The 21369-nt window shown below is 42.6% G+C and overlaps 1 protein-coding gene across 2 annotated transcripts in view; it reads left to right on the forward strand.

Annotated features, from left to right (window-relative positions):
* Positions 1–21369, forward strand: part of C7H1orf21 (chromosome 7 C1orf21 homolog) — a 130980-nt gene that overhangs the window by 38852 nt on the left and 70759 nt on the right. For both annotated transcript variants that reach the window (XM_035102089.3, XM_088673602.1), the window contains one exon: positions 10659–10878. In XM_035102089.3, the coding sequence (XP_034957980.1) occupies positions 10785–10878 (94 nt within the window). In that variant the 5' untranslated portion in view covers positions 10659–10784. The remainder of the gene's footprint in view (positions 1–10658; positions 10879–21369) is intronic.

Below are 21369 nucleotides of genomic sequence, written 5' to 3' on the forward strand. Positions count from 1 at the left end.
TTGGTGCCCAGTGGTGCCAGAACCGAGTTCTGGCGAGTTTCGGCTGGGAAAAAAAAAAGCCCTAGTGGTTCCTTTTTGTGTGCCTCTAGATTGTGGTGACTGGAAGTGCAAAGAGATTCTCTCTCTGATGAAGAGAAGAGGCAAATCGGGATGGGACCAGATTACAGTGGTACTTCTGGTTGCGGACCGGAGCCGTTCTGGAGCTCCAGTCAGATCACTGGAGCTCCAGTCAGATCACGAACCGGAGGTGCCTGTTCTGCACATGCACGCAGTGCGATAGAGTGCTTCTGTGCATGCGCGAGCGTCGAAACACAGAAAAAAAATGCTTCCAGGTTTTCCACTTTTGCAACCCAAAGTTCACATTACCTGAGGGTAACCTAAGCCAAGGTTCTACTGTATTTGGGGCTCTCTCAAGGCCAGTGTCTGGTGGGGTTGTAATGTTTGGCATCTGGCATGGCCAGGCGATTAGCAATTGTGTTTATTTTCAGATGCCTTGAATTTCTTCAATCTTCTACTGGATATTAGTATCATTTTCTGAAGACACCCCCATTGTGTCTTTATTTCTTTATTGTGTCTTTATATCTTTATTTAGGAAGGCGGTAGGGCTGGGTGATTTCTGGTTTTCAGCATCGTGATATCACCAGCTAAACGTTGCGATATACCAATATATAACAATGTCTGAAATAAGGATGGAGTTGTGTGGCATTGGCTGGCTTTATGGTTTTTCCTGCAATGTGATTTTGCTGGTTCTTACTCTTGTGATTTCCAGCCCACTCCATGAGGCAGGAGAGAGCTGAGTTGGCAGAGTTAGCAGGAGCTGCAGGAATCAAGAGAATCATTGGCTGGCTTCACAGTTTCCCCCACATTGTGATTTTTGCATAGCATATGCACATTCTGTCATGGGCTTTGAAGACACTCGATCTCAGGACGCAAGGGAGAAACGTGCTAAGAGGAAGGCACGCTTGCCAAATCCACACCGTGATCAACTCCCACCCGGAAACCAATGTCCCCACTGTGGAAGGATGTGTGGATCCAGAATTGGCCTCCACAGTCACTTACGGACCCATTGTTAAAACCATGTCTATGGAAGACAATCTTACTTGGCTACGAGTGATCGCTAAAGAAGAAAGAAGAAGAGGAAGACACATCATGATTCGTGAAATATTGTCAAGTCAAAAATTATGAAACTGATATGATATGGACCTGGAACGGGTTATGAACAATATATCAATATATAATATATTCAATATATAGAAACCCGTTTGTAACTGAATTCATGATTCAGCTGGGATCTGAAGCCCTTGTTGCTTCCATTGTTGGTCAGCACCTGTTTAGCTCTCTTGCCCACTTGCTTTCCTGGTTGCTGCTGTTACTTTTCTTCCTCACGATTGCTGCCAACTGCTGAACTCATTTGCCTGCCCCCTCTCCTGGGAGAGAGCAGGTAGTTTCAAGGAGGGGGGGCAGTAGCTCTTTTGACCTTCTTTATCCTGTCAATTGGGGGGGGGCAGAAAGGGCACATGATTTGGCAGATGGCATCCCCCTCTTCTCTGCTCGCCAAAAAACCCCTAGAAGGCCAGTACAGAGCTGTATGAGGGTTGGGTAACAGAAAACTGTTTAACTGTTCTTGGTTTTTGAATTTTTTTGTATGGCAAGGCGGGTTTCCTTGGTTTAATTTTGGATGTAAAGGTAAAGGGGCCCCTGACCATCAGGTCCAGTCGTGTCCGACTCTGGGGTTGCGGCGCTCATCTCGCTCTATAGGCCGAGGGAGCCGGCGTTTGTCCGCAGACAGCTTCCGGGTCATGTGGCCAGCAAGACTAAGCTGCTTCTGGCGAACCAGAGCAGCGCACGGAAATGCCGTTTACCTTCCCGCTGTAGTGGTACTTATTTATCTACTTGCACTTTGATGTGTTTTCAAACTGCTAGGTGGGCAGGAGCTGGGACCAAGCAATGGGAGCTCACCCCATTGCAGGGATTCGAACCACCGACCTTCTGATCAGCAAGCCCTAGACTCTGTGGATTAACCCACAGCGCCACCTGGGTCCCTAATTTTGGATTTACCTTGGGTTAAAAAAAAATTAAAGAAAGATGCTCATTCAGTGTAAAGTGCCCATGGACTGTCATGTGTATTAATTAAAAAAACCCTCAAATGGGGCAACAGCAGAAACTGATGGGAAAACTTTCAGAAGTAGAGACAAAGTAGGCTGAATATAAGTATATTCTAGACACTTGCTTACTACTTCCTCTGCCAATCCCAGGCATCAGAGGTGATGGATAGTTCGGGGGGGGGGGGAGGCTGTGTGCGCTTGCTTGCTTGCTTGCGTGGGTGTAGTCATCCATTTGAAGTTTGTGCCTCTTTTTAAAACCAAACGCTTCTCAGGTTAGTGGATTTTTATTTGCAGGGGGGCAAGAGATGAGTGGCTGCGTCAGTATATGAAAAAAGTTCAAAATAAGGGGGGCAATAAGTAAAAAAAACTTTCCTTAAGTTGGAGACAAAGGCAATTTCAAATGCTTGTTTACTGCTTCTGCTTGATCGAGCTTTTTTCAAGGTATTGTTCTATTTTGTTTTTTGCTGGTGGGATGTTCTGTTTTTTGACAATTTTAATGAAAATTATCCAAGATTTCATTACAAAGTTGTAGAGATAGTACATGAATGGAAATAATTTTGACATTTCCAGTATGTAGTTGAGAGATTCCAATTTTAAAAAATTCTCTAATGTCTGTCTTCACAGACTCTTAAGCAAAACTGCAAACTTTCTCACAGCTGTTGTTAATGGTGTTTTCTAAAACCCAGAGTAGGACAGTTGAAGCATTTCCTCATTTAAGCTCCATTTAAAGGGGGCAGGGGGAGTGGGATGATATTGAAAATGGGATGGCAGACAATATTGTGAATTTAAACCTGCAGAAATTAAGCTAGATTTGATGGGTTCAGATTTAGTAGCAGCTTCCAAGTAATAGGTCCAGAATAAAAATTCCCATTGGCAAAAGTGGGACCAGCCTCTGCAGATCTATGGGAACTCCCAGGAAAGTCCTCATCCCTTGTAATGTTTCAAAGGTTTTTAGTGGAAAGAGTACCGTAATACAGGGTATTTTGTGCGGAGAGTTCTTGGTTTTTAATGTTACTTCGTTATTTTATTCATTTGATTAACTTACGGATTTCTTCCCCTTCTACACTATTTGTAAATCAGTTTTAGACACAGTGAAAGCTGCATTGTATAGAAGATGCATATGACTGTATCTGCTAGCAGAATCTGATGACGGCCAGAGCATGCCCACCCCCCTTTTCTGGCACTCTGACTTGGTCATGCACCACTGTGGGGGGGGGGCCTTCACTCTGGGTCCTTTCCTCATGTGTGCGCGCACTGTAAAATATACCTGACATCAACGAGTGTTCTCATAAGTATTAAAACAATGTTTAGGCCAGAGCAATGGATTGCATAATTGTTCTGCGACATCTTCAAAACTCATCAGGGTTTGTCAATAGGGGAGATCTGTGATGGTGGACAAGCTCCCATGAAACCTTCTCCTGGGTTCACCACGACTAGTCTTCCTTGCAGTGGGCAGCCGCATATCACCCTCCCTGTTCACCCTGCTTTCACCCTGTGACCTCTGCAATATGCCCGAGAAACTTGTGCAATGTGTATGGAGTTACATAATAATAATAATAATAATAATAATAATAATAATAATAATGGGATGCGGGTGGCGCTGTGGTCTAAACCACAGAGCTAGGGCTTGCCGATCAGAAGGTCGGTAGTTCGAATAATATATTTATTATTTATACCCCACCCATCTAGCTGGGTTTCCCCAGCCACTCTTGAGTGGCTCACAGCATATATCAGAACATACTAAAACAGGTGTCGGCAACCTGCGGCCCATGGGCCGGAAGCGGCCCGCGGAGGCCGTTTAACCGGCCCATGAGCCGCCCCAGAACCTAGCCGTCCACTCGGTGAGTCCCTGCTTCCGCGGCGCAGACACCAGAAATTGCTCACGCGTGCTCACTGTCAGGCCCATGAAGGGGGCTCCGCAGGACTGATCTGGCCCGGGCAAGGTAAACCTTCCTGACCCTTGTACTAAAACATCAAACATTAAAAATTTCCTGATACAGGACTGCTTTCAGATGTCTCCTAAAAGTCAGATAGTTGTTTTTCTCTTTGACATCTGATGGGAGGGCGTTCCACAATGCGGGCGCCACCACTGAGAAGGCCCTCTGTCTGCTTCCCTGCAACTTGGCTTCTCGCAACAAGGGAACCACCAGAAGGCCCTCGGTACTGGACCTCAGTGTCCGGGCAGAATGATGGGGGTGGAGATGCTCCTTCAGGTATACTGGACCGAGGCCATTTAGGGCTTTAAAGGTCAGCACCAACACTTTGAACTGTGCTCGGAAACGTACTGGGAGCCAATGTAGATCTTTCAGGACCGGTGTTATGTGGTCTCGGCGGCTGCTCCCAGTCACCAGTCTAGCTGCCGCATTCTGGATTTGTTGTAGTTTCCGAGTCACCTTCAAGTAGACAAAGACACTTCCTCAAGGCAAGTCAAAAATGTTTCTTGAAGGCAAAAACTTTGCATCAGTACAAGGCATGCTTAATAAGCTGTTTCATACATGGTCTGAGACTGAATGGTACTGCTGTCATCTTTGACTCATTTCCTGTGAAGGAGCTAAAAATAGAGAAGGTGAGGTTTGTGCACAGGCCATGACAATGTATAATTTTGTACACAGGGTTTTGCTTCATCTCTCTGACTCAGCTGCATGTTGGTCTGTTTTCCATTCTGAGCACTTTCTCAGCCACTTAGACGTTTGTGTGGCGCACATTGCAGTGACAAATGTTAGATTTTGACACTGAACAATTCATTTGTAGCACCCCCTCGTTTTCTCCTTTCTCCTAACCTTTCTGTTAGCTATGCCCTATTTTGAACATAATGTAACCCCATTAGAAGAAAGGAAAACCAACAACATATATAGCCTTTAATAGACTAAATATGGGATGGGGTATTATTATTATTATTATTATTACTACTACTACTACTACTACTACTACTATTACAGTCATACCTCATGTTACGTCCGCTTCATGTTACATTTTTTCAGGTTGCATCCTGCGGCAACCTGGAAGTACCAGAAAGGGTTAGTTCTGGGTTTCGCTTCGCGCATGTGCACAAATGCCAAATTGCGTCGTGCAGATATGGCGCTTCAGGTTGCAGGCTTTTCACGTTGCGAACGGGACTCCGGAACGGATGCCGTTCGCAACCGGAGGTACCACTGTACAGTCAAACCTCTGTTCTCGAATGGCTCAATTTTCGAACTTTTCAGCTCCCGAACGCCAAAAACCCAGAAGTAAATGCTCTGGTTTCCGAAGGTTTTTCAGAACCTGAATGTCCGGTGCGGCTTCTGCTTGAGTGCAAGAAGCTCTTGCAACCAATCGGAAGCCATGCCTTGGTTGTCAAACGTTTTAGAAGTCAAACAGGCTTCCAGAACGGATTACGTTCGACAACCGATGTTTGACTGTATTCAAGGGTTAGTTCTGGGTTTCGCCAAATTGCGCTTCACACATGCGCACAAATGCCAAATTGCACCGTGCACCGATGTTTGACTGTAGTCAGGCAAGGCCAAAATTGTCAATTTTTTGAAATTTCAAACCCCCACAACTCACAAACAGGATGAGATAAATAATTAACATTTTAGATTTAAGCTTCAACAATTATACAAAATATTAAGAAATATTAAGAAAATGGGATGACATGAGGTAAAAAAGTTGGATCATTTGATATGGAATGACCCTACTGGATTATTGAAGCTGTGAAGCTGTGCTTATATTGTAGGATGTGTAGCTCTGCAGTGGAGGAGGTGGCCATGATAGGTCTTGGTGGGGGTGCAGTGCAAATGTGCCCACAGAATACACAGTCACTGTTAGACGTGTCCTGGTTGTCGGTATTAAATTAAGTCAGTCATTCTCTGCCAACACAGACAAGACATGAGTATTGTCTTTTAATACATTCTTATTATTTTATTACCGTATGTTCTTGGGGGATGTTGTCAAACGGACCTCTAAAAGAACTAACTTTAGGGACACATTGAGGATGTGTCAATCAATTCTCTACCCTCCCAAGGCTGTATGTTTGCAATAAGCTAATTGAAGAATTAACACCCCAAATTACCTCACAACATTTGAAAGACTAACTTGTATTGCGGCTTAAGCTTTTATGCACTGGAGTCTACTTTGTCAGGTAGAGGAAGTGATGAAATAAACACACAATATATGTGAGTGTGAGTGTGTGTTAATATGTAGAGTGAAAAATTGTTTCTATGTAGTCACAGATCGCTTACAATGAAATGGCATTTGTGGTGTGAGATTGTTTTTGCTACTGCAGACTAGCATGTTTCTTCCCTGGGATTTAATTTCCTGAAATGTGAATTTTCCTGCTATTTTTCTAGTGTTTCTCCAGTGGCACTCCTCCTATCCTTTATGACGTTGTTATTACTCTGCTTGATTATCTGCCTGGATTCATCAAGACAAGCCATAAAAATGCAATATGGTGATAGGCACAGGAAATCAAAACTCATAATGAGGGCACCAGGTTTCATAGAAGAGAGACTCCTCATTTCAGGGATATTAACATATATGCGAACATAAATCTTGTACAAACAATAGATGGAAAATCAGTGCACGATGCACATATTGATGTTCTTCTGCATTCTTGTTCTCCATGAACTGCTATCACAGATTGTACACACAGGACAATTGTGTATTGCTTTGTATTTTTATTTACTCAGCACAGCAGGGAGGGTGTTAGGATTTGTTCTGGACCTATATAGGGAACCAGAAAACATACCTGCCTTTGCATTTGTTGTGTTGCATTATGTGGATTCATTTCACCTTTGGTGTAGTGTCTACATGAACTACATGAACTTGTTGGGGAGAAGCAGGCAGAGGGACCCCAGATATTTGTGTTTAAATGCCATATGATCCATAGACTCATAGAGTTGGAAGAGACCACAAGGGCCGTCCAGTCCAACCCCCTGCCAAGCAGGAAACGATCCATTATTTCATTATAGAAACATGTTAGCATGTCTCAGAATAATTGTTTAGTCTGGAGTTTAAATGAATATTTCTTTATGCAAAGGTTGTTAAGAGTGCTATTTGAAAAGGAAGAATTTCTTGTAAAAAATAAATAGATGCAGACATTTTTTAAAAGCTGGTTTTCATAATCCCTCATTGGGCATAAAAACCAAAGATAAAATGATTTCCCCCCATGAAATAGATGAATATGGGTTTTCTCAGACTTTCACATTAAAATTATTTTATTTCTAAATTTATTGTGCTAATGGGTATCTCATACTACTTATGCCAATAATCTTCAAATCTTGTTCTGAGGAACCCAGGAGTTCCTTCTAATTTTTTCAGGGAAGCTTTGGTGTGATACTGGTGACAGCAGATGAAATTTGCTGAGAAACAGATTTCCCCCTGTCCTTAGCCTCCTTCAACATTCAGCTGCAGAGGGAGTTTTCGGGGACATGCTTGGCTTGACGCTTGGGTGACACTGGGGCCCCAAAGGCCTGACTGTGTGATCTGAGTGTGGACTCTAGAGCTCACCCCAGAATCCTTGGCAATTAGCAGGAATCCATGGTAGACAACAAGGGCGTTCTCAGTCAAGGTGAAAGTTTTCACTGCAGGTAAAAAGATGGAAAGCTGTTGTTGTTCTCGTTGTTGTTGTTTTCCCTGCCCATCTGACTGGGTTGCCAACGGAATATACAAAAACACAACTGAACAGCACACATTGAAAGCTTCCCAATACAGGGCTGCCTCCAGGTGTCTACAGAAGATGTTTCTAACTGGTATATTATTATTATTTTGCTTCTGTCAGTGGGTCACAAGTGACTTGTACAGGTCTCTGTGCTAGAGAGAAGCTAATGCTTTCCTTTGCAACCATGTGAGAGAGGGAAGGGTAATGTGCCATGTGATGTGGGTAGGTTCTTGGGCTTGTAGTCTGCTTTGGATTTTACTTACTCATGAAATTCACTGGATAGATTGTCGTTTGGCCAATCACTGTCACTCACCCTAAAGCAACTTCAAAGGGTGCTTGTGAATGATAAACGAGATGGGGATTAGATATTCCACTTTCGGGTTTTCAGAGAATTAAATCTTCTGAATATTATCTAATTTGAATGAATTCTCCACTGTTCTCCTCTTGGGGGCGGGGGGGGGTGTCTTCAGACGTCGTTGGATCCGGTCGGCTTAGAAATATTGACATAAGAAATGCAGCAAACTGTCCTACCCAGTTAGACCACTTCCTCTGAAGAATACAAAGAACTCTTCTTTCTGCTTATGAGTTAGGTTGAGATTGCCAACCTGATCTGCTCTCAGCACCTGGTACTTAAAGAACATGATGTCCTAACAAGAATCCAGGGAGTGAAAAAGTCAGCAAAGAATGCCTTCTTAATTTATTTTAATTTTGTGTGATAGCACGGCAGTTTGAGTTCGCTGAGGCTTTTTGTGTGTTAGTCTATTTAGATGTCCCATCTGGCATCCAATCAGCCATTTTTACATCAGAATAGTGGATAGATGTGAACTAGGTAGGAGTCTGGAAAGTGGAGTTGATTATTGAAACAATGGCCTATTTAGCATTGCTTCTGTTTATTGCTGCTGGACTGTTTTCACTGAAAAGCTGTGCTGTTATCTGCCAGAGTTTATGCTTGGAAACTGTAGGCTTTTGTTGAATACCCAGGACTCATTCACCCATCCAAATGTCATATAGAGGATGTCATATAGAGGAGGGAGAAAGGTTGTTTTCTGCTGCTCCAGAGAACCGGACACGGCGCAATGGATTCAAACTACAAGAAAGAAGATTCCACCTAAACATTAGGAAGAACTTCCTGACAGTAAGAGCTGTTCAGCAGTAGAACTTGCTGCCAAGTAGTGTGGTGGAGTCTCCTTCTTTGGAGGTCTTTAAGCGGAGGCTTGACAGGCATATGTCAAGAATGCTTTGATGGTGTTTCCTGCTTGGCAGGGGGTTGGACTGGATGGCCCTTGTGGTCTCTTCCAACTCTAGGATTCTATTCTAGGATTCTGGGAGCTGTGGTACAGTATACAGTTTCACACAAGACATTGGCAAGGCCTCTTGGCCTTCCCCATCTCTGTGTGAACAGACAGAACATGCTAGAACACACCTAACACGCCCCTGTAGCTGTGTTTAAAAGGAGTGGATAGATGGTGGTGGACATCAGCAGCAGACCTTGTGGCCTCAAATTTCAGCAGAACCCTTTGTGGTGCAAAACATTTGCACACACCCCTCCATTCTAAAGCATAGTTGCAGCGTCCCCCAAGGCTTTGTATCCAGTGCAACTGAACCAGTTGTACTTTCCTAAATTCACCTCTGTGAACATTCATATGGGGGCCATATCTGCACTCAAAGGTTTTGGAATTTGTAGTTCAAACTATATCCCCGGTTCTAGTATTAGGAGAGAGGGAAAATGTCTTCTCTTTTTCCACTTTCTCCACATCATGCGTCATCTTGCACACTTCGGTCGTTTTTGCTCCTTACTTTTTCTCCAAACTAAAAAGAACCCAAATGATGAAACTTTCTCATAGGGAAGTTAACATGGAATCCACCTTTTTCATACCTGGAAAACATACCAGGTAAAAGGTGTAGTATTTTCCTCCATGTCAGCACTATAGTTGGTTAGTGTTCAGTCTGTGACCTGGATCCCATTAAATATATTTTGGTACGTAATGACTGCATTCAAGCATAACAATAAATTATGGTTAGTGTTATGGGAACAATCTGCAGGAAGACCTGGGCATCCCCCACCTCCGTGAATTCAGAGGTTTTTGCTTTCATTTCTGAATACCTGTTTTGATCAGTCCAGACAAACTTGTGTTAAGATTAACTAATGGCTTACTGAAACAATATGGCTTTAGATCTTGACCTTACAAAGCTGGCTTGTTATAAATCTAATGATCACCATAATTATAACTATTGTTTGGTTGCATTTGGACATAACAGTCATGTTGAGAGTAATGGTGGTTTGCCTGTTTTGTAGCTTCAGAAATTCATGGGAGTTGTTTGTTTGTTTGTTTGTTTGTTTGTTTGTTTATGGTAGCCATCTCCTTTCCCCATCCCCATCTCCACTATAGCCAAGTGTGTTGTGACTGCCCAAGGGTGAAAGCTTGTAATTTGCACATGATACTTGGTTTTTGTAGGACTGAAGCCAATTCCATGAACTGCTAAGAGCTTTTTAGAAGGTGTTCAAAATGTGCTACTAGAAAGTACCATAAGTTTACGAGATTTCTCAGATCTGTCACCTTGAGGGAGGAACACAGTTGTGGGAACATGTATGAAAGTTGGAAAAGTCGAATTAAATTTACTGCTATCTTTCTGATGACATTTTTTTAAATTTTTTTTAAAAAAACACTTTATCCAAAAGAAAGTATCACCTTCCCTCTCATAATTCATGGATGCTCATGAGTAACAAGTGCTGCAGATGTCTGTAGTTTCCCAGGCATGACTTTTGGAGGGGAGATATATTTTATTATGTAAAATGGGTCTTGGCTTCTTGCTTGTCCTCCTCTTTAGGCATTCCACCATGGAGGGCATCAGCAATAGCTATTTGACTCAAACAACTGCTGACTTTTTGTCCTGTTTCTCTTGTATTATGTCAACAGGTTAAAAAAAGTGCCCTGACTACAAAGCTGGAAGGTGGATTACTCCCCAAAATAATAAAGACCATGTGTGCACATCTGTAGAAATGGTTTGCGGCTCAGTCAAGCTGGAGTTAACTAAATGAAACTATGGGCTGTGCGTCAGCCAAGCATGTTTCTGCTGTACAAAATGAAGAGGAAGCTCAGAAGGGGAAAAACTACCAGAACGGAGATGTATTTGGGGGTGAGTGTCATCATTTGTGGCTCTTGACCATTTTGTTGGTAGTCCTTGCTTTACTGAACCCTTATTTCCCTGTTCAAATTCTCCTCTTTTTGTCATTTCTGAACAGTTCTCCTGTTCTTTAAGATTTGCTCAAGGACTTATTCTTGGGGTGCCATATTTTGGGACACAAGTGTTCATTTAATAGATGTTCATTATACTCAAGTCAATGTACTTTGATTCCCCATGAGCACAGAAAAGCAACCGAGTGTGTTGCAAAATAAAGCTTCTTGAAAATCTCCTTTACAGTGGTTTCCTGGAGTTTGTTGAATATTGTTTGGTCAAGTTTCTTTGTCTTAAATTCTTACCGAGAATAAATTCTCAAGGTAATAAGCTGTGTGTTAGAAACACTTATACATTAGAAAAAGATAAACTTTTCAAAGGCGATCTCAACCTTACTGGAAATTAAGGGGGAAATGTTAAATGTTATAAATAACAAAATTTGTGCTATCTTTAGGCAGCCTTTGCAGCAGCATTCATGTGTGGCATATTTAAATTTTTTGGAATTGGGCTCTTTTAGTGTTACTGAAGTCAATGGATTTAGGTGAACCCAAGTTATATGCAGCAGGCGAGCTGTGGAATTATTGTGGTCCAGCAGATTAGCTAAGAGTGTGAGTTGTGAGAAGCCAAATCTCTTTATTTGTAATGCTGCATTAGGCTGGTCATGATTTTTCTTGAAAGTTTTTAAAGAGGAGATTGGATAAATACATGTTAAAGATGGTTTAAATTTGGAAAAGCTTATAACCTGTGTCTCTGGCTCCTGGGAAGAATAAAGAGACAGTTCTTGGTCTCTAGCACAGGAAGGCCTGTGGTCTGCAACTATGCAATCTGAATATTGCAACATCGAAATGTACAGATTGTATGGTTGAAACTATGTACATGCTCTCCTATTCAAATGCCACAGTCCAGCACATGAATAGATGACACATGGCAAGCAAAATCTCTAACACCTGTATGATACCCTAATCTCATACAGTTTTTGTAGGATATCACCTTCCCAAAGCCCTCCTTCTGTATTCCTGTTAGTTTCAGTTGGCTTCTCACTAATGCAAGGCTTTGGAAAACCTTGATACATTTGGGAAAGGTAAGGTACAAGAATTTTAATTGGTATCTGAAGAAGTGTGCATGCACACGAAAGCTCATACCAAAATAAAAAACTTAGTTGGTCTTTAAGGTGCTGCTGGAAGGAATTTTTTAATTTTGTTTTGACTACGTCAGACCAACACGGCTACCTACCTGTAACAAGAATTTTAAGAACATTGATGCATTGTTGAGAAAATGAGCCTGGCTTTGTCTGTCATTCATTCTTTTTGTGCTCACATAGATAATCTGAATAATAAGCAGACAGATCTATTGTGGATATTGAAATGATGCTTATATTTAGAACAACAATGCACATATTGTCCTTACATCAAACTTTAAAAACCATAGTTTAAAATAAAGGATGGTTTAAGATGCACAGGTGCTTTGTTCCCTCTCCTGTCTGTGCTGTTCAGAGGAAGAAAAAAATTCAGAGTTTGGCTAGTCATCAAATGTCTCCCTAGACTACTTCAGGATTGTGGCTTGGTTTTCTCCAGGCAAAGCGCTGGCGGCTTCCCACTCATGGTTTGTTTGGATGAAGCAGATGACAAGCCCAGATTCACACATCATGATGAGCCAGACTCTGACAGAGGAACAAATCACTTGTGCCTGTTAATCAGCAGCTTATTTTAGGGTAAAGTTTAACCTGGCCATTCCCATTCTCCTTTCTTTGCTCTAAAATTGCTTGGACCGCATTACAGAGGTACATTGCATGATGTGAATTAGATATGTAACATTACAAGGTTCTTAAAAGTTGCTATTGAACTCCCAGGATGTTTAACGTTGAACAAAATAGTGTATTACACATTTGTAGAAATAATCAGGAAAGGTTTTAAGGAAAACAGGGAACACACACACCTTGAATTAAGTGCTTCGGGGACTGGGATTAGGGCTGCTACCCACAGAGCAATCTGCTGCCTTTTAAGCAATATTTAATACTGTAGATTAAAGGTAAAGGGACCCCTGATCATTAGGTCCAGTCGTGACCGACTGGGGTTGCAGCGCTCATCTTGTGTTATTGGCCGAGGGAGCCGGCGTACAGCTTCCAGGTCATGTGGCCAGCATGACAAAGCCGCTTCTGGCAAACCAGAGCAGCACACGGAAACACTGTTTACTTTCCCGCTGTAGCGGTACCTATTTATCTAATTGCACTTTGACAAGCTTTCCAACTGCTAGGTAGGCAGGAGCTGGGACCGAGCAACGGGAGCTCACTCCGTCACGGGGATTCGAACTGCCGACTTTCTGATCAGCAAGCCCTGGGCTCAGTGGTTTAACCCACAGTGACACTCGCATCCCATTACATTTCCATAAAATTGCATTTTACCAAACCTCAGTGTTGTGACATTTTCAGATGTTGAAGTATTGTATATTCTGGCGTATAAGACGACTTTCTAACCCCGGAAAACCTCTGCAAAAGTCGGGGGTCGTCTTATACGCCGGGTATAAGAATCTGCGGTCACCTCATATGGTGGTGGGAGCTCAAAAACGGTCGCAGCCACATCCCCACCGTATGCGGCGACTGTATGAATGCCCAGGGGACGAGGGGAGTCTCTTCGCTGGAGTCCCCACTCTCCTCTCTCTGGCTCCTTTTCCCTCTTGCTGACTCTGCCTGCCTGATCTCTCCGTCTCTCTCTCTCTCTCTCTCTCTCTCTCTCTCTCTCTCTCTCTCTCTCTCTCTCTCTCCACGCGCTTGTCTCAGACTCCCCCTCTCCTTCGAAGGGGGTGCGATGAGGCGGGCAGGTTTCCTTATAGAGGGAAAAGGAGCATCTAAGCAGCAGGGAGTTGCCTTATAGACCAAGCAAGGCCATTGGTCCATCTCACTTAGTGCTGTCTGCACTGACTGGCAGCAGCGCTCCAGGGATTCAGATTTAGATTCACATTCCCAGTCCCATCTAGATGCATCTGAGATTGATATGGGGAACTGGGCTTAACCCCATATATTGAATCTTGTGCCCAATATCAGGTTAAAGTGAATATATTAAATCTTGTGCCCAATTTCAGGTTAAAGGGACTTGCCCGGCGCTCTCTCTCTCTCTCTCTCTCTCTCTCTCTCTCTCTCTCTCTCTCTCTCTCTCTCTCTCTCTTGTTTGTTGTTATCTTCCTCCTATCATCACCAGTTCCAGTTTGGTTGACAGCTTAGAAAACAAACAGCATGGCAGCTCCCATGGGTTTATTGTCTTAGCCTTCCTTTCAGCTTTAGAGTGAATTAGGAAAAGTTTAATCCACTTGCACTGTTTTATGTTTATATGTTTGATGACAAACAGCCTTATGTTTATAAGTGACAGTTTTCCTGCTAAGTATCTGCATGTCATAGGGACCCAGGTGGCGCTGTGGGTTAAAGCACAGAGTCTAGAGCTTGCTGATCAGAAGGTCGGTGGTTCGAATCCCTGCAACGGGGTGAGCTCCTGTTGCTCAGTCCCAGCTCCTGCCCACCTAGCAGTTCGAAAGCACGTCAAAATGCAAGTAGATAAATAGGAACCGCTCCGGCGGGAAGGTAAACGGCATTTCCGTGTGCTGCTCTGGTTCGCCAGAAGCAGCTTTGTCATGCTGGCCACATGACCCGGAAGCTGTCTGCAGACAAACGCCGGCTCCCTCGGCCTATAGAGCGAGATGAGCGCCCAACCCCAGAGTCGGACACGACTGGACCTGATGGTCAGGGGCCCCTTTACCTTTACCTTTACCTGCATGTCATAAGCATTTGAATTAAAAGTACCATATTGAAATAAAATCTGATTTTTTAAAATTTTTATTTGGTGTGTGTTGGGAGAGTATATGGAAGAGTCTTACATGGCGAGTATATCCCAAACTCTGTATTTTAAGTGGAAAAGTTGGGGGTCGTCTTATATGCCCAGTCGTCTTATATGCCGGAATATATGGTACTTAAAATGCTACGGTTTTTTGCTAGATGGAGAGGGCATCTTAAATCTCTGTTGCTGTTGTTGTTTTGCATTCCCTATTACGTTAACACACCAACATCAAAATGTGTACCATTGTTCCCCAGCACCACTCATTAAAATTTGCCCTTCCAAATTAAAATAACCCCCATCATTTACCAATTAGGTTCTAATTGATCTACAAATATTCAAAACTCAAGGCTCTAACTTGGGGCTCTTGGCTTTCTTTGTAGAATATACAGTGCCTCCTTGAAACTTGTTTCTTTTGAATTTATTTATTTTAGTGCTGCAATGGAGCACTGTGGAACTGCTTGTGTACTGGAATTCCTTTGTGTGCACAGTTCATTGTATCCACACCTTTAGTGGCCTAACCGAGCTGTTCGCTTTCGATGGCATTTTAATGGAGATGTTGCTGTGTGCCAAGTGAAGCGATTATTATCTTTTGTTTAACTTGACTGCTTGCTACTGAGCACCAGCAGTCGGTTTCTAGAGTTAGCTGCGAATGCAGACTTGATGGCTAGAATATGGGTCTTCAGTGAGCATTGATCCTTGATGGCTACCTGTGGTAGGAGACACTCTGCCTACTCAGAAGGAGACTCGAGAAAGTTTGAGGAGTTCTGCTGTGGCAAAGGAAATAGGCTTCAGTTATGGAGATGACAGGAAAAGGGAGACCTTGGGGGCTCCAGAATACAGCGGTACCTCTACTTACGAATTTAATGCGTTCTAAACGCACATTCGTAAGTCGAAAAAAATTGTAAGTCGAATCCCATAGGAATGCATTGGGAGAAAAAATTCGTAAGTCGAGGCAACCCTATCTAAAAATTCGTAAGTAGAAAAAATCCTATCTAAACAGCATCCAAGATGGCGGGCGGAGCTCCATTCGTAAGAAGAAACATTCATAAGTCGAGTCATTCATAAGTAGAGGTACCACTGTACTGCTGTTTGCTTTGGGGTAGTGCTGCTGCTGCTGTTCCTATACTGACAGGATTCTGCACCTACATTCTCTGTGCCCAGAGTAGCACCACTCTCTGTGGAGCATAACAAGCAGTCAACTTTCCTCTTGACTTTAGAGTTGGATAGTTGTGCTCACCACGATTACACAAAGGTAGAGAACATAAATGGACTGAGGAGGAAAGAGAGGAGCAGAGAAATGGAGCAGGGGGGCAGTGCATTCTTTTCAAAAGAAAGTCAGTACAAAATCTCCAAAACCACATAACGCAACAGTTACCCTGTTTCTCCGAAAATAAGACGTAGCCATAAAATAAGCCATAGCAGGATTTTTAAGCATTCAAGGAATATAAGCCATACCCTGAAAATAAGCCACAGTGGGGTTTTTTGAGAAAAATAAATATAAGACGGTGTCTTCTTTTCAGAGAAACACGGTACTAGCCCTGAATTATAGGGGAAGTGAGCAACCAACGATGTGTTGGTGACTTAGTCTGCTTCTTATCCTGGCTTTCTCACACAGGATTGAGGTCAGCCGTCTGTCCTGCATGAGCCATGGAACAAGGGATAGCAGTTTGGGGAATGTCATTTTTAGTATAGTGCAAGAGAGCACAATGGGGAAAGAGAGGCGGGGGCCTTGCAGGCTCTCCCTGCTATGCTGGCTTTCTCCTTGCAGCAGGATGTTTATGTAGGGAAGCGTTCATTCACCTGCAGTCCGAAGGGGTTGGTTTCATTAAATTCCCATCATTTTTGTTTCTAGTGAACTAGAACTTGCCTCCTGAACTCACAGGCAGTCCATCTTTGCACTTAATGATGACCATGAACTATTTTTAAAAAGTTGTCACACTCTGGGTGTGTGACAACCAGTAAATAAATCCACAAATAAACAACTTATTTCTCTGGCTGACTTTGATTAAAATTATGTCTTTAGATAAAATAATATATACAATGACTCAGAAATTCCCCCCCTTTTCTTTTCAGAACATTGCTGGCTAGAAATGATGGGCTTTGTAGAGCCAGCCTTTTACTGTACCATAACCTTTCATAGAGCTGGAATGAGATTCTGATTTATTTATTTATTTAAATTCATGTATGTTTACAATATATTATGTATATATATTATAAGCTATCATGAGTGCAAACCAGGTTGCTGTCCTGGCTCCACCAAGACTATGGTGTCAGAGGCTCTTACTTGAGAGTAAGGATGATATATTTGTTGGGGCAGAGAAGAAATAAAGGCTCAGCAACAAACAGGTAGTCTATTCCGCATATTCTAAGGGTCCATCCAGATTTCCTTTTGTACCATGTTTTCCAGGCATAGGCCTGTGCTTTAAATTTATGTGTCCAAGTTTTTTTCCTTTGCTACATAAATGTCACTGTTGATTCTCCTCCCATCCATAAACTTGGTTTCCTAATTTAAATACATTGGGTTACAGCATGTGCATTTATTGGATCAGGCCTGGTTCATTTAATGTCTGTTGTTAAAAATACAATAAAATCATTATCTGCTGTGATCCATGTTAGAGGATTTGGAACGTAAGGTCTCATATGCTTGGTGGCATGGAATAAAAATGTCAATATTTTTGGATTGCAGAACAAATCAGAATTTTAGTTTTAGAGTGTGTGAAAATAATTGTCAGCCAGAGAAATTGTTTGTTGCCTGTTGGTTTTTATGAGCATTTTTGTAAAATATTGTCAACATAGAGTTCTAAAATAAAACTGTTTAAACATATTGCATAAAGATAAAATTTAAAATATGCTGCAAGGTCTTTTGAAAGGTGAAATTGTTTTAATTGGTAGAAAAGCAAATCTTAATCCTCCTGGGTTTTTATTACTAAGCAAGACAGGGAGGCGGTAATTTGCTTCAGTTTTACCCTCCCAAATTTTGTATCCACAAATCTTAAGTAATTCATTTGTCCTACAGTATGTTTAATAAAGTGAGGCATTATTGAAAGCAAATTTCTGTAAAGTGGAGTGTGTATCCATAATTTACCTAGAACTTGGGTCTTAGCAGAGGTTGCATATTTATCCCCAGGCATCGACCATCTTGCCTGTGTGGGGGTCCTGTATGTAGTGCAGGTATTATTTAGCTGAAAAGGGAATAGCATTCTTGTTTCTCAAAACCTATTCCCCCCCCTTTATTTTTAAATATAGTAAATAATTCTTGTTATAAACCAAAAGTAGCCATCCTGTTTATTCCAGAGAATCTGAGACCCCAAATTGGTAAGATCAAACAACTTAGTTGGTATGTAAGCTTCTCTCTCTCTCTCTCTCTCTCTCTCTCCCCGTCTTGTTGACTAGGTTGACAATTCTTCTTTGGTAGCTAGTTCATAACCTTTAGTTCCCCTGTTGGAGCCTGGCCTTCCTTCAGGACAGAGCAGGCATGGGGAACCCGTAGCCCTTCAGATGCTGGACTGAAGGTCCCTCCTAGCACCCCTGACCATGGCCACGCTGGCTGGGGCTCACGGGAGCTGGACAGCCACAGGTTGGGTATCCCCGGGGCAGAAGTTCACAACTGCAAGCTTAGTGGAGCCGGACAGTCAGAGATACACTGGCAAACAATTTGCAAGCATAACTGTATCATTCCTAAGGTTGATAGTTCACCGAAAAGACATGCTCATGTGAGAGGGAAAATACAGTTTGAAATTTGCCAAATTGATTTCCTCCTCATTGGCTTTTTGCATTGCTCTGTGCATATCATGTCAAAAAAGATGTTATGTCTTTATGACTGTGGTTTCTGTTCAGCAAAAGTCCATGGTCTTCTCCCAATACTACAGGGGAACACATATGCAAGAGGCCCGTGTGAAGTGTCTGTCTGTGTTTTTGTGACAAATCATTAACTGGGAAAATTCCTCAAAAACTGCTTAGAAGCTGCCTTCTGTTTAACATCGAATGTTATTGAATCGTTGGGGCCCAGAACTTTTTCAGCTCTGCCACTCTTTGCTACAATCCATTTCCACACATCCTGGGGCCTGAGAGAGGGGGGGGGGCAAGCCCTGTCCATACCATAGCAAGGAATACAGCAAGGATCCCAGCCACTATCCTTCTTTAAATTGGCTAGGTGTGGTTCCCATTCTTGTGGGATTCTTTAAGGACATTTGTTGTGAGTGCAGAACTAATTGTTCTTTAAATGAAAGGATGGAAGTCCATAATGTTGTCATAGGACAACCTCCTTGAGTGTTCATGATGTAGAGAAACAGCTTTTTGAAAAGAGAACTCTAACCCACTTTCCCTGTGTGCAGCTGAAACAAGCCTTTCTACTCTGAATTGTTTTACTTGGCACTCTGGTACCAAAAATAGCTCTCAAAATAAGTTGTGGAAAAGGTGATATGAAGGCAGCTATATAAGGCCCTGACTGTTATTTAGCTGCATTGCCTGAGTTCGTAGAAGAACTCAGCATAACATTTGAGACTGCTTTATAGGCATGGCTACCCTGTTATTATTTTTTTAAGGTTTTTAATGATTTAACCTTGAAAAATAGCTGTTTTGTTACAGCAAAATGTAGAATGTTAGATGCATAAAACTCTCCAAGAGAAACCAGAGCTATGTCAAGATGAAATAACATATTTGTAGCTTGCTCCATGCAAGGAGCTCATGCCCAACAATGTACAGTGGTACCTTTGGTTATGAACACTTCAGGTTACGAGCTCCGCTAACCCGGAAGTAGCTGCTCCTGGTTGCGAACTTTGCTCCAGAGACGCGCGCACAGTGGCGAAAGTGCGCCTCAGGATAAGAACGGCTTCAGCTTAAGAACGGACTTCTGGAATGAATTAAGTTTGTAACCAGAGGTACCACTGTATGTAAAAGAAGGTTAGGGGAACAGAGCAACTAGAACCAGGAAGGATGCGGTAGCAAGGAGCAGGTCACATACGGACTGGTTTGGGAGTTCAGAAGTACAAGATCTGAAAGAGCCCCCAGGGTGGCAGGAGTTCACCTAATAAAGCCCAAAGCTCAACTAAGTCCTGTTCTGGAAGCAGAGCCAGGTGTGGCAGCTCCTCCCCTTCAGGTGAAGTTCCAGGCATTTCGAAGGGAAGACTGGATCTCTGGTTGTGCCCCCTGTCTTCTCCAGCAGAGGCATCTTGGGATATAAACATCCCTGAGTTCCTCTGAATGGTTTGAGCAGCCAGTCCTAGATTTAAGATGAATAACACCACCTCTTTGCCTTCCATTGTTGCAGAGTTCCCTCCCTGGGCAGATTCAGAGCCTTGCAACACTCATACCTCTCAGGGATCTCAATCTAGCTGTTAGTTTATTATTTCAATTTCTATACCACCCTTCATTGAGTCTACGATACCAAAGTGAATTACAGCAGTGGGCACATTGAACCATAAAAAAATGCATTAACAATTTAAAATTAAAACACCAGATTAAAAAAAACACCCAAAACAATCTTTAAAATACTGGAGTTGTAGATAGTATAAATAAAGTCACTCCAAGTAAAACAGTATAAGGGATTGCCATGGTTGGCCCCCCCACCCCCACCCCACACACGTTACTCATTTCAGAGGTATTCTTTGGATCAGCCAGATATGGCCTTCTTATAAAGTGGTACCTCGGGTTCAGAACTTAATTATTTCTGGAGGTCCGTTCTTAACCTGAAGCTGTTCTTAACCTGAGGTACCACTTTAGCTAATGGGGTCTCCCGCTGCCGCCGCTGCGCAATTTCTGTTCTCATCCTGAAGCAAAGTTCTTAACCCAAGGTACTATTTCTGGGTTCGCGAAGTCTGTAACCTGAAGCGCCTGTAACCCGAGGTACCACTGTACCTTCCTTTTCTTTAGGCAGCCTGATCACTTCAGATCTCCCATTTGTTGTTGATTTTCTGCTCTTGGCAGGGTCCCAGTGGTGGTCATGCATTTATAGGACTCGTCACCTTTTACAGTTATTCCTTGACGCAAGTGTAACTGGACCCAGAAAGCTTATTGTTTACATGATCTGTAGGATTCATTTGCACCTCAGTTACACAGAATAGCATGTGGGGCTTGGAAGGTCAGTTGCTATGTTTCCTCTTGGATTGACCAGATGTCACAACAGGAGGACACCATTTAAGAATTGCTTGTACTTTACACACAAACTAGGGGGACAAATTACTTTTTGACAGTTGAGAACATTTGTTTGTGAAGACTTTTTGTCATACTTTTTGATTTTTTTGATTGATTTAAAATAATATACTTTGTCTTTAGACCCATTGGGGTCCACAAGACTGCTTATAGTACATTACCAAAAAGCTTAATGCAAACTGCAGATGTATATACCGGTACGTATATATTTCTCAGAAGTTAGTCACTGCTTTGGCATGGGGTCCCTTCCCCCTCAGTGAGTTGCTATGTTTGGATGCTAACAGAATCTTCCTAATACTTGCTACATAGACATGCGCGCGCGCACACACACACACACACACACACACCCCTACAATTCAGGATTTGAGGAAAGAGCAGATAGATTATCATGGAAACACTCTATTAGTGCTTTCTTTCAGTGTTCTCTGCTAAGTGGAAGAGGAAGGACTTATAAGAAGGGCTGCAATATTATGGCTAC

This window comes from Zootoca vivipara, chromosome 7 (assembly GCF_965207765.1).
Source record: "Zootoca vivipara chromosome 7, rZooViv2.hap1.1, whole genome shotgun sequence".
NCBI classification, from domain to species: Eukaryota; Metazoa; Chordata; class Lepidosauria; order Squamata; family Lacertidae; genus Zootoca; species Zootoca vivipara.